Raw genomic sequence first — 14,897 nt, forward strand, 5'->3', positions numbered from 1 at the left:
GGTCGACTAAGAAACCAGTGGACCATTGAAATTGAAGTTCACATGCTCGTTCCCATCAATAATATAGTTGTATGTGTTTAAAAGGATGAAATGGCCTTCAGTTTGACATCATTTTTTCAAAATGAATTAACACTTGACATCAAGTTTTGTTCAAATCGATCTTATTTTGCTTCCAGTTCATTTACTGAAAATATTTATTTCAAATAAAGTTTAATATCATGTATTATATACCCTGTCTGGCGCACGGCATTAAGGGGCTAAAACAAGGACTAGTCAGTATACTGTGTCTGAGTGGGGTATTAATGTTGAACTGCGGCATGTTATCTCAGTGTGTGGGCACTATAAATCGGCGTCAGTCCGGACTAGTTAAACCCCATTTCACCTCACCTCATGTATTATATCAGTATACTATCAAGAACCATAATTTCCAGAGAGCTGAAACTGTGATGATGATTAATACTAGAGATTAAAGTTTGTTTGAGTTTTAGTTACAAAAAAATAGTGTTTGCCCTTTTATTGCACCAAATGTTCTGGAACTGAGCATAAATGTTTGTCACCATTAAAATGCTGGATTGTAAAAGGTCATACATGATTTATAATTTGCTTTTTTGAAGAATAAAGTAAGTTTTCATAAATCAAATAACATCTTTATTGAAAGCATCCATTCAAGAGAATGGAAACAATAAGAATCACAAGACAATAAGACACAAAACCAGTCACTTGAAGGTGAAAAGTCAAGTTTACTAGATATAACTGAAGAATACTTTCAGTTGATCAGTGTATTACAGACTGCAAAAGCTAAAGAAAAAAATCTTATGCATGTATGTTTTTAATGTGAAATTTACACAATGAACAGCTTTTCCATTGGACGAGAGGTCGGTCACATGACCCCGAAACTGAAGTTTATAAATCCATGAACGACACATTTTGACACTAACTTTTCTCAGATAGATAAAACATATTACAAAAAACATACTTTATATTTCTGTTTCTCGTCATTATGTGGTCGAGTTTTATCAAATAAGGTACTTTATTGTTTCTCCAATTGATGATATTACACAGAGGTAACTTGGAACTTTTTAGAAATGTTATGTCTTGCAACTTTGTTGTAGTATATTCAATATCATATTCATTGTTGCAGCTTTAGAAACTTGGCAGAAATGTGAGAGTTGTTCCATGTATGTTTCAATAGTTTCATTCGCAACATTAGACAAGAACTATATGAATACTTACACTGACATTTAACTGCAGGTGATGCATGGAACTCTATCAAGCAGGCTGATTCAAACAAGCATGTATCAACAAGCGCCGAGAGGTCTGCATACAGACTAATAAAAGAACGTGGCTCTCTCTTCATCAAAGGAAAGTCGGGCTCAGGGAAATCTACACTAGGTCTAAAGATTTTAGCAAACGTATCACAAGAAACAAAACGCTTACCAATCGAGCTTTCATCATGGAATGAATGGAATCTGATTCCTAAGGTAAATCACGAGAACCACCAGGGGCATGAAAGTACTGAACCGAAAAAGTATGTGGTGTTAATCGATGATATATTTGGATCAAGTAATCTGGTTGAATCAGATGTGAATAATTGGGTCAAGTTGTTTGACCGACTTTGGCAAAATGTGGAATCAGGTCATGTATGGCTTGTCATTACCTCAAGATCTGAAATATGTTCACAGTGTGATGCCAAAATCAGGAAGTACAAACTCATAAAAACTATTCAGTGCATGTTTCTAGATGAAGGAGAATATGTTCTCACACGAAAAGAAAAACTTAAAATGATAGAAAAGATATGTGGAGATAAATTCTTTAATCATCATGAACGTTGTGACATTGTTAGAATGCCCACTGTCCTCGGGTTTCCCCAGTGTTGTACATTCTTTGCATCAAGCAAGGAAGCACAATCAAAAGGCAAGGAGTTCTTCAAAAGACCACATGAGTTCGTTTCTGAGGAAATAGCGAGAATGCAGGAATGTGATGGAATTGGTCACCTTGTCCTCCTTCTCATTTTGATGAAAGATGGTAATCTCAGCTCAGATCAACTGAAATTCTCTACCTATAAAGAAGAACTTGCGTCCACGGTTGAGTATCTCAAAGAATGTTGCAAGATTTCTACAGCTGTCACAGCGACACACATTAAATCAAAGCTAGAGGATTTATGTGGAGTGTATTTAGTCAAAACAGGAAAAGCCTACCAGTTCCAGCATCAATCTATACATGACGTTGTATTTATCAATATTTCCAAACGGGAACCTGAAATTGCTATACGCAATTGCCCACCAAAGATGCTGGTGGAATTGATGCATACAAAGAAGATGAACGAGGATGACTTGGCCGTTGTACTAGCAGATAACAATTTCCATATATTAGCTGACAAGATCACAGATCTTCTTCTGTCAAAAAGCTACAGTGTAATACTTGATCACCCTTCTTTACGGCATAAGGAATTTGTGGAGTTTCTGGTAGAAAGTTGGCGGGAAAATAAAAAATTAACTGAAGTTATACAGAAAAAGCACGAGATTAAATTTGTTGAGAGGGACGTTCCCTCTTCTGAAGGAGATGATGATTTTGTTTCAAGTTCTGGTTTTTATCATAATTCACTTACGCTTTTCCACTATACTTCACTTATCTCTGATGTCATTTTACAAGGGTTGACGTTACTCCTGGATAAAATACTGTCTGATGTGTTCCATCAAGATGACACAATTGAATTGCTGGCACCTGCTCTGTATATCCAGGATAACGACCTAGTGCAAAAGCTGCTAGATAAGTGTACAACACCTCCGTCTGATTGCTTCCTGGCTCTGTGTGTTTCTCCGGCTATTGATCAAGATATCAAGGAACGTCTGACACGGAATACTACGGAGATACCTCAGCTGTATGATGTACTCCTTGTCACTGTGTTAGTTGGAAATAAGTATCTAGTGGAACATATGCTACACCGTATTAAAGAAGACAAGAATATTGTATCAAGGTGTCCGGAAATATTAAAGCTTTCGTTGCTTCATAAGAGGTGTAACTGTTCAAGCAATTTTTCAAATACTTGTCAAGACTCTACTATCATGTGTAACATCTTACACATGTTCATATCTTTGATACCTGCCAACTGCCCTCTTCAAGGTATGACAGATGTTAACGGTAATACACTTCTACATCTGGCAGTTCAGACAGGAAATCTTAACTACACTAACATGTTTTTAAATGAACAAAATGGTCAACATCTGCCATTAGATCCACAGTGCATACACTGGTTGAATACAAGTAGATGTACTCCTCTCCATCTAGCAGCAGAGAATGAAAGTAGTGAGACAGTGAAACTACTTTTAGACAAGGAGGCTTGTGTGTCCACACAAAACAAAGATGGTGATACTCCTCTACACATAGCAGCATCGTGGGGACATACTAAGACAGTAAAATTACTTCTAGACGAGAAGGCTTATGTATCTGCACCAAACGGAGATGGTGATACCCCTCTTCACCTAGCAGCAAAATGGGGACATAGTGAGACAGTAAAACTACTTCTAGACAAGGAGGCTGATGTATCTATACAGAACGAAGACGAAAATACTCCTCTACATCTGGCACCACCGCGGGGACATGGTAAGACAGTTGAACTACTTCTAGACAAGGGGGCTTGTGTATGCACCAAAAACAGAGCTGGTTATACCCCTCTACACATGGCAGCAAAGTGGGGACATAGTGAGACAATAAAACTACTTCTAGACAAGAAGGCAGATGTATCTACACAAAACAAACATGATGATACCCCTCTACACATAGCAGCGCATTGGGGAAATAGTGAGACAGTAAAACTAGTTCTAGACAGGGGGGCTGATGTATCAACACAAAACAAAGATGGTAATACTCCTCTTCATCTGGCATCATCGCGGGGACAAGGTGAGACGGTAAACCTTCTTCTAGATAAAGAGGCTGATGTATTTACACAAAACAAAGATGGTGATACCCCTCTACACCTAGTAGCACCACGAGGACATAATGAAACAGTAAACCAACTTCTAGACAAGGGGGCTGAAGTATCAACATACAATAAAGATGGTGATACTCCTCTACACATAGCAGCACAGTGGGGACGTGTTGAGACAGTGAAACTACTTCTTGACAAGAAAGCTGATGTATCTACACAAAGGAAAGATGGTGTTACCCCTCTACACCTAGCAGCAAAATGGGGACATAGTGAGACAGTAAAACTACTTCTCGACAGGGGGGCTGGTGTATCTTCACGAAACAAAGACTATGATACTCCCCTACACCTAGCAACATCGCGGGGACATCATGAGACAGTAAAACTACTTCTAAACAAGGGGACAGATGTATCTACACAAAACAAAGCTGATGATACCCCTCTACACCTAGCAGCAAAGTGGGGAAATAGTGTGACAGTAAAACTGCTTCTCGACAGGGGGGCTGATGTATCTGCACGAAACAAAGATGGCGATACTCCTCTACGTCTAGCAGCATCGCGAGGACATAGTGAGACAGTAAAACTACTTCTAGAAAAGGAGGCTGATGTATCTGCACGAAACAAAGATGGCGATACTCCTCTACGTCCAGAAGCATCGCGGGGACATAGTGAGACAGTGAAACCACTTCTAGACAGGGGGGCAGGTGAACCTACAAAAAACAAAGATGGCAATACTCCCCTACACCTAGCAGCATCGTGGGGACATAGTCAGACAGTAAAACAACTTCTAGACAAGGAGGCTGATGTATCTGCACGAAACAAAAATGGCGATACTCCTCTACACCCAGCAGCATCGCGAGGCCATAGTGAGACAGTAAAACTACTTCTAGACAAGGGGGCAGATGTATCTGCACGAAACAAAAATGGCGATACTCCTCTACACCCAGCAGCATCGCGAGGACATAGTGAGACAGTAAAACTACTTCTAGACAAGGAGGCTGATGTATCTGCACGAAACAAAAATGGTGATACTCCTCTACACCCAGCAGCATCGCGAGGACATAGTGAGACAGTAAAACTACTTCTAGACAAGGAGGCTGATGTATCTGCACGAAACAAACATGGCGATACTCCTCTACACCCAGCAGCATCGCGAGGACATAGTGAGACAGTAAAACTACTTCTAGACAAGGGGGCAGATGTATCTTCCAGAAACAAAGATGGCAATACTCCTCTACACCCAGCAGCACATTGGGGGCATAGAGAGACAGTAAAACTACTTCTAGACAAGGAGGATGATGTATCTACACAAAACAAAGATGGTGATACTCCTCTGCACCTAGCAGCATCGCGAGGACATAGTGAGACAGTAAAACTACTTCTAGACACGGGGGCAGATGTATCTTCACAAAACAAAGATGGCAATACTCCTCTACACCCAGCAGCACATTGGGGTCATAGTGAGACAGTGGAACTAATTCTAGACATGGAGGCTGATGTATGTTCACAAAACAAAGATGGTGATACTTCTCTGCACCTAGCAGCATCGCGAGGACATAGTGAGACAGTAAAACTACTTCTAGACAAGGGGGCTGACGTATCTACACAAAACAAAGATGGTGATACTCCTCTACACCCAGCAGCATCGCGAGGGCATAGTGAGACAGTAAAACTACTTCTAGACAAGGATGATGATGTATCTACACAAAACAAAGATGGCAATACTCCGCTACACCGAGCAGCACATTGGGGTCATAGTGAGACAGTGGAACTTATTCTAGACAAGGAGGCTGATGTATCTTCACAAAACGAAGATGGTGATACTCCTCTACATCTAGCAGCATCGCGAGGACATTGTGAGACAGTAAAACTACTTCTAGACAAGGGGGCAGATGTATCTTCACAAAACAAAGATGGCAATACTCCTCTACACCCAGCAGCACATTGGGGTCATAGTGAGACAGTGGAACTAATTCTAGACAAGGAGGCTGATGTATCTTCACAAAACGAAGATGGTGATACTCCTCTACATCTAGCAGCATCGCGAGGACATAGTGAGACAGTAAAACTACTTCTAGACAAAGAAGCGGGTGTATCTGCACAAAACAAAGATGGTGATACCCCTCTACACCTAGCAGCGATGTGGGGACGTAGTGACACAGCAATACTACTTCTATCTACGAAACACAAAGGTGGTAATACTCTTTTGTGCCTAGCAACATCACGGGGACATATGCAGACAGTAAAACTACTTCTTACTACAAAAAACAAAGGTGGTAATACTCCTCTACACCTAGCAGCATTCTTCGGAAAAAATGAGACATTGAAACTACTTCTAGACAAGAAGGCTGGTGTATCTGCACAAAACCAAGATGGCAATACTTCACTACACCTAGCAGCATCTCAGGGACATCATGAGACAGTAAAACTACTTCTAGGCAAGAAGGCTGGTGTATCTGCACAAAACAAAGATGGTGATACCCCTCTACACCTAGCAGCATCGTGGGGACATAGTGAGACAGCAATACTACTTCTATCTACGAAATTCAAAGGTAGTAATACTCTTCTGTGCCTAGCAACATCACGAGGACATAGTCAGACAGTAAAACTACTTCTTACTACAAAAAACAAAGGTGGTAATACTCCTCTACACCTAGCAGCGTTCTTGGGACAAAATGAGACATTGAAACTACTTCTAGACAAGAAGGCTGGTGTATCTGCACAAAACCAAGATGGCAATACTTCCCTACACCTAGCAGCATCGCGGGGACATGGTGAGACAGTGAAACCACTTCTACACAAGACTGCTGAAGTATCTTCACGAAACAAAGATGGTGATACTCTTCTACATCTAGCAGCATCGCGAGGACATAGTGAGACAGTAAAACTACTTCTAGACAAGGAGGCTGGTATATATGTACGAAACAAAGATGGCAATACTCCTCTACACCCAGCAGCACATTGGGATCACAGTGAGACAGTGGAACTAATTCTAGACAAGGAGGCTGATGTATTTTCACAAAACAAAGCTGATGATACTCCTCTGCATCTAGCAGCATCGCGAGGACATAGTGAGACAGTAAAACTACTTCTAGACAAGGAGGCTGGTGTATATGCACGAAACAAAGGTGGTAATACTCCTCTACACCTAGCAGCGTTCTGGGGACAAAATGAGACATTGAAACTACTTCTAGACAAGGAAGCTGCTGTACCTGCACACAGCAACGATGGTGATACCCCACTACATCTAGCAGCATCGCAGGGAAAAAGTGAGACAGTAAAGCTACTTCTATCATCACAGAACAAAGATGGCAACACTCTTCTACACCTAGCAGCATCGCAGGGACAAACTGAGACAGTGAAACGACTCCTAGACGAGGGGCCTTGCGTATCCACACAAAACAAAGATGGTAAAACTCCTCTAAACCTAGCAACATCGCGGGGACATAGCGAGACAGCAAAACTGCTTCTAAACAAGGAGGCTGATGTATCTACACAAAACGAAAATGGCGATATTCCTCTACATAGTGACACGGGACATAGTGAGACAGTAAAACTACTTCTAGACAAGGGGTTGGAGGTGGCAGATATGATCATGTAAAACAAAAATGATGACACTTCTCTACCCCTAGCAGCATGGTGAGACAGCAAACGACTCCTAGACTCTGAGCTGAAGGAGGAAATGCCTGTCAATATCCTGTCTCCAAGCTGTGTAAAACAATTCCTCCTGTCAGTAAGTGGGTGGGTACAGTTGATGATACATTGACTGCATGAACGCAAGGGGCAAGTTACTTACTAAGAAGCCGCCAGAAGCTTCGTATTACCCGCCCTACAAGGGAGATAACTGATCTGTCTCCTCTACCTCAGACAATACCTCAAATCATGCCTGAGGCTCATATTCCATGACTTATCGACCATGTGCATATAAGTTCCGGCAGAATCTTTGCTACCAACTTTTGTTTCATTTTGAGGTGCAGCTTTTGTATACTATCACTGACATTTGTTCCGGTCATACAGATTTTCGCACACATATGTTCTACCTTGTGGAACTGTCAAGTGTCTAAAAGCGCGATTTTTCTTGGGCTATACTACAAACTGGTCCCTGGTTATTTGGGGGAGGGGGCGGGGAGGGATAGAGAAGGGATACACGCATTTAAAGCATGGAACAAATACTTGCAATATATTTGTTCCCATCAGAACAAATGCTCTGTGTGTGAAAGTTCTTATTTGACATTTCCTTTTACATTTTGGAAAAAAACAAACAAATTCTGGACACAAATGTTCTTGTTTTTATTATAGCTCTGTTACCATGGTAGAAAATTCTGTTAAGTCTTTGGGGGACTTCATCCCGACAGCCGTAGTATTCACTAGCGACTGCCGTTTTGTTTGATTTACTTTCAAGACATAAACACAGTCATTTCATGGAATTATCGTGCAGCAGTACATGTACTTCCGATTTCGGTTGCGTTTTGGTTTCTGCATTCTATCCGTTTCACTCAAAATTAAATTTTTTTCACATTTGCCTTTATAATTAATAAACTATTGGTATTTGTTTCATGCTTTCCTTTTTCATCATTTGTTTTTGTAATCGTTTAGATGATGTTGATTTGCATTGCGATTGTATGTCTTAATTTCCCCTTTTTTCATGTTGCACATTAACAATATACAGGAACATCGCTCATTAACAAACCCAAACATTTGTTTCTGTCAACCAGAACTTTTCACGACCGGGTCGGAAAGTTTTCACTGCAATTTTATGTAATCCTGATATTTGTTTGTGGATCGGAACTAAATTAAAGCAGAACAAAGGCATACTTACACAATGACAAGCACAATGAGAGAATTACGAAATGTATATGTTGCTTCAAAGACAAGTACTTTTGAAAGGATATATCTAGATATGTCTGTATGAGGTCTTCATGACATCAGAGATTATGGCAGCATTCTCAAATCCATCTTGTGTATGTTATGAATATATTTATATGAATATGTATGTATGTTATATGATAGAATCTTCAGGATTTCACTATGGATCCATGACGAAGTGAAACACATTGTTATGTCACATGATGTAAATCCACACTTGCCCACAAGTTTGCATGGTTGTAGGTTCTATTTAGGTGCATGCCTGCTTTCCTGTGTAATAGTCTCTTACATTTGTATATACTATATTTTGTCAGAGATTCATTCCATAAATGTTGTTCCAATATTTACGTGTAGCTATAGAATATGCATTTGATTGTGTTAGTGATGCCTAATTTTGATTTATGACCGGAGTAAAATGTGATTATGAATGGGTTTATCTTCTGAGGTTACTGATATCATCACACTGGAATTTTTGTGACAGACAGATGTGTGTTGGTTACTGATGTCACACGCTCGGCCTTGTGCGACAGGCATGTGTGTGTATGTTACTGATGTCACCACAGTGTGCTTTGCGTGACATACATGTGTGTTGGTTACTGATGTCACCACACTGGACTTTGTCGGACAGACAGGTGTGTTTCGGTTACTGATGTTACTGACTGGGCTATGTCTGACAGACAGGTGTGTATGCTACTGATGTCACCACAGAGGGCTTTGTCTGACAGACAGGTGTGTGTTGGTTACTGATGTCACCACAGGGGGCTTTGTCTGACAGACAGGTATGTGTATGTTTCTGATGTCACACACTGGGCTTTGTGTGACAGGCAGGTGTGTGTATGTTACTGATGTTACACACTGGGCTTTGTGTGACAGACAGGTGTGTGTTGGTTACTGATGTCACACACTGGGCCTTGTGTGACAGGCAGGTGTGTGTATGTTACTGATGTCACACAGTGGGCTTTGCGTGACAGACAGGTGTGTGTATGTTACTGGTGTCACACACTGGGCTTTGTGCGACAGACAGATATGTGTATGTTACTGGTGTCACACACTGGGCTTTGTGTGACAGGCAGGTGTGTGTATGTTACTGATGTCAAACAGTGGGCTTTGCGTGACAGACAGGTGTGTGTATGTTACTGGTGTCACACACTGGGCTTTGTGCGACAGACAGATATGTGTATGTTACTGGTGTCACACACTGGGCTTTGTGTGACAGGCAGGTGTGTGTATGTTACTGATGTTACACACTGGGCTTTGTGTGACAGACAGGTGTGTGTTGGTTACTGATGTCACACACTGGGCCTTGTTTGACAAGCAGGTGTGTGTATGTTACTGATGTCACACAGTGGGCTTTGCGTGACAGACAGGTGTGTGTATGTTACTGGTGTCACACACTGGGCTTTGTGTGACAGACAGATATGTGTATGTTACTGGTGTCACACACTGGGCTTTGTGTGACAGGCAGGTGTGTGTATGTTACTGATGTTACACACTGGGCTTTGTGTGACAGACAGGTGTGTGTTGGTTACTGATGTCACACACTGGGCCTTGTTTGACAAGCAGGTGTGTGTATGTTACTGGTGTCACACAGTGGGCTTTGCGTGACAGACAGGTGTATGTATGTTACTGGTGTCACACACTGGGCTTTGTGTGACAGACAGATATGTGTATGTTACTGGTGTCACACACTGGGCTTTGTGTGACAGGCAGGTGTGTGTATGTTACTGATGTTACACACTGGGCTTTGTGTGACAAGCAGGTGTGTGTATGTTACTGATGTCACACAGTGGGCTTTGCGTGACAGACAGGTGTGTTGGTTACTGATCTCACCACATTGGGCTTTGTGTGACAGACAGGTGTGTTTCGGTTACTGATGTCACCGCATTGGGCTTTGTGTGACAGGCAGGTGTGTGTTGGTTACTGATGTCACCACAGTGGGCTTTGTGTGACAGGCAGGTGTGTTTCGGTTACTGATGTCACCACACTGGGCTTTGTCTGACAGACAGGTGTGTATGCTACTGATGTCACCACACTGGGCTTTGTCTGACAGACAGGTGTGTATGTTACTGATGTCACCACACTGGGCTTTGTCTGACAGGCAGATGTGTGTATGTTACTGATGTCACCACACTGGGCTTTGTGTGACAGACAGGTGTGTGTATGTTACTGATGTCACCACACTGGGCTTTGTCTGACAGACAGGTGTGTTTCGGTTACTGATGTCACCACACTGGGCTTTGTGTGACAGGCAGATGTGTGTATGTTACTGATGTCACCACACTGGGCTTTGTGTGACAGACAGGTGTGTGTATGTTACTGATGTCACCACACTGGGCTTTGTCTGACAGGCAGGTGTGTGTTGGTTACTGATGTCACCACATTGGGCTTTGTGTGACAGGCAGGTGTGTGTTGGTTACTGATGTCACCACAGTGGGCTTTGTCTGACAGACAGGTGTGTTTCGGTTACTGATGTCACCACACTGGGCTTTGTCTGACAGACAGGTGTGTATGCTACTGATGTCACCACACTGGGCTTTGTCTGACAGACAGGTGTGTATGTTACTGATGTCACCACACTGGGCTTTGTCTGACAGGCAGATGTGTGTATGTTACTGATGTCACACACTGGGCTTTGTGTGAGAGACATGTTGGACTCGTTTTGATTTGTGGACAGTATTTGAAAAGCATGGTGTCAGCTCTAAGATGTCCAAAACTGAAGTTGTAGTTTTTCGAAAAGGTGGGCGGCTGAATAAAAGTGAAAAATGGTATCTGAATGGACAACTTGTGGAAGTTACACAAGGGTATACATATTTAGGTTTGTTTTTTAGCAGCAGGACACAAGCCTTAAGGAACATAGAAGTTCAAGCTAAAATGGTACTAATCAACCTATTAAAAAGCATTAATTGTTATTAGCCTTATTCTCCAAAATTTCATTTCAGATTGTTTGACTCCAAGATATCACATATGTTACTGTACACCTATCACCTATGTTACATAAAATTGTAGTTGAGAAAGTTCATTTATATGCGTGTAAATGGTTATTGAATGTTTAACAATATACATCAAGTGGTGCTGTATTGGGTGAATGTGGCAGATTCCCTTTACATATAAATGCAATGATGAGAGCTTTTAAATACTGGGTACGTTTAATGTGTATGCCAGGTACCCGCTTACCTGAAAAGAGTTATGATATGTTCTATTTATACGATTGTCAAGGAAAAAAGAATTGGGATACTAATATCAGAACAACGTTATTTTCTCTCGGATTCGGTCATGCACAGGTATCACCTGGTCATGCACAGGTATTTACTTCGATTTTATTGCTACATTTGAAAGACAATTCAACAAATATGGCACCGAAGTTTATGTAATTCTAAAAAGTCCTTCTCTTTTTATTTTTATATTAACGTTGAAGTGTAAAGAATATTTGTATTGTGTAACCGTGAGAAACTTCCGATCATATATGTCAAAGTTTGGTGCAGTGCACACTGGCGGGAAATAGAAACTGGTAGAAAACTTAACATCCCTCGTACAGAAAGATTTTGCAAACTATGTTAACTTGGCCTAATGGAAGACAGTTTCATTTCTTGCTATTGTGCCCTTCATATACTCACCTTTGCCATATCCATATTCCTTCAAAATATCATTTACTTACATCCAGTTTTCCATTAGTTTAATATTCGTTTATCTACAACTAACAGAAACATCATTATTAACATCGCTAAATATATGTAACCCAGTAAAGAACACATATTTTATCATTGTGACTGTGGCCATAAATATGTCATACATGTTGTACAAAGAGCCTGTGTCCTGTATAGCACTGAATAATGGATTCAATGTGTGTGTTGGTTACTGATTTCACACACTGGGCTTTGTCTGAGAGGCAAGTGTGTGTTGGTTACTGAGGTTACATGCACACCCTCATTTGGGTCAATATCTGTTCTATACACATGTTAATGTACCAAGGTATCCCGTATGATTGCCATAAAAGGTGACTATGCTTGTCGTAAAAGGCGACTAAGGGGATCGGGTGGTCAGGCTCGCTGACTTGGTTGATGCATGTCATCGATGCCAATTGCGTGGATCGATGCTTATGATATCAATGCAGCGAGTGCAGCGTTAAACAACAAACCAACCAACCGTATGATGCATGTCGTTTTCACTGTAAATAATGTAGTCTAAAAAGCATAACAAAACATATATTTCACTGAAACAATGTTTGAAGTATAAGGAACTGATTGTTTAACCATTTGTTAATGTATCATGAAGTTTATGAAGGTAGAATGTACCCTGTTGTATGCAGCAAAACATAAATGTATTTTCATGTGTGTGTTTTTCCTGTTTTACTATAACATGTGACCAACGATTGGAAACAAATTAGATATCACTGAAAACAAATGCAATAATGTGTATATGATCCTAGAATTGGCGTGTCAGGGAATTTCTCACAGGATTCCGATCAGATTTATTGATATGGCTTTCATGGAAGCAGTCGAAAATGCCAGTTTTACCATATCTGAATGTTATCAGATTGGGTGTAGTTCGTTATGTTACTTTTGTTACATACTTGGCAAAATACTTCATTAGTATTAGTATTAGTATTTCAATATATCTGTTTATCCCTCTACCTAGACAAGTATCAACTCACAACTGGAGTTCATACATGACTATATGGGTAGATGACCATTGTGTAGAAACTTATGATTTTTGCTTTTGCTTGCTTGTACTTGAATTCAGAATTGTGTAAATATATACAGTATTAGAAATAATCTAGACTCATTCAGGTTGTCTAGAGAGCGGAAATTGTTTTCTTAGGCTCAAAGATGTGATACATCCTGTACATCCAACAGGTTAGTTGTCCACAGTGTCAAATATCACCCCCATCCCCAGATCTGTGTGACAAAACAAGCAGTCCTATGTATCTATTTAACCACCCCATAAGGGGAAATGATATAATTAGAGGGGCGGTCGGGTAGCCTAGTGGTTAAAGCGTTCGCTCGTCACGCCAAAGACCCGGGTTCGATTCCCGACATGGGTACAATGTGTGGACATTCAGGAAATGGTGGAAAATGGACTTCTTCTTTTGTTACATGTAAAGCAGAACCCTTCATAGTTGCTTTTAGTCTAAGGTAACCAGCCCTCCCATAATCATCTGTGTCTCTGTAGCCTCTACGTAATGTTCACTGACTTTGCATCACAAATATCACAACTAAGAGTTGGTTATTGTGTAGTCTTTTATTGTTTCTCTTGATAAATAAAATATTTCATAAAAATACAAACACGTGTTGACATTGTATATTAATCAATTCAAAACATCATTTATATATTACAAACATCAGTATGAATATGAACAACTGATCATTTCTACAAGACAGTTGGACAGGTAAGAGTTAATTGAAGAAGAAATGTTGCCATTCACGGGACAACAGGCAGACAGCTACGTCAGACACAATGTTGGAAGGTAAAGGTACTGGGTATATAATCGCAAGTGTTAACTCTTGCAGTACTGTTGTAACCCTGACGGATACATTTCCCTATAATATCCCAATACCAATGAGGCTGTGTAATAACGAACACACCATTCCCTCAACATGACACATTGGCAGTATACTCAGCTTCACACGGACAGAAGGATAAATGACAATGGCAGCAAGGGTAAACGAGTGAGTGAGTTGGGGTCAACACTGCTTTGAACAACATCTTAGTTTTATCAGACCTTACTGTTGAAGAATCATTCAATGACACAGGACGTTTACAGTGAACACGGATATGGTTAGAACAGGCCAGGGAAAGGGATGACATCATCTGTTTCCATGACAACAAAACTGCTTTGCCGAGAGAATTAAGAAACATCAACTAACACAAAGCTATTGTCATATATATTAATGATGTATGAACAATTAACAGGATAATTAAACTAAATCATTCTGTCCAGACAGACACAATGAATAACGATATCTCCCTTCATCACCTTCTCAGCCATTTAAAACATTTTAAGTATTTTAAACTACGTATCTGACATATATACAAATGCCAATTGACCACAGTGTCACTACAACAGCAGAAACACACCCTTTGCATGAGACTGTGTATACACATTTAA

The 14,897-nt window shown here is 40.6% G+C and overlaps 1 protein-coding gene across 2 annotated transcripts in view; it reads left to right on the forward strand.

Moving 5' to 3' along the window:
- The window catches only part of LOC139471224 (ankyrin repeat and KH domain-containing protein 1-like), a 220,333-nt gene extending 206,279 nt beyond the window's left edge, over positions 1–14,054 (forward strand). For both annotated transcript variants that reach the window (XM_071253516.1, XM_071253517.1), the window contains one exon: positions 1,252–14,054. In XM_071253516.1, the coding sequence (XP_071109617.1) occupies positions 1,252–7,526 (6,275 nt within the window). In that variant the 3' untranslated portion in view covers positions 7,527–14,054. The remainder of the gene's footprint in view (positions 1–1,251) is intronic.
- Positions 14,055–14,897: the final 843 nt, after the last annotated feature.

Source organism: Haliotis cracherodii, unplaced genomic scaffold (genome assembly GCF_022045235.1).
Source record: "Haliotis cracherodii isolate W230 unplaced genomic scaffold, xgHalCrac1.p SCAF_22, whole genome shotgun sequence".
Lineage (NCBI taxonomy): Eukaryota > Metazoa > Mollusca > Gastropoda > Lepetellida > Haliotidae > Haliotis > Haliotis cracherodii.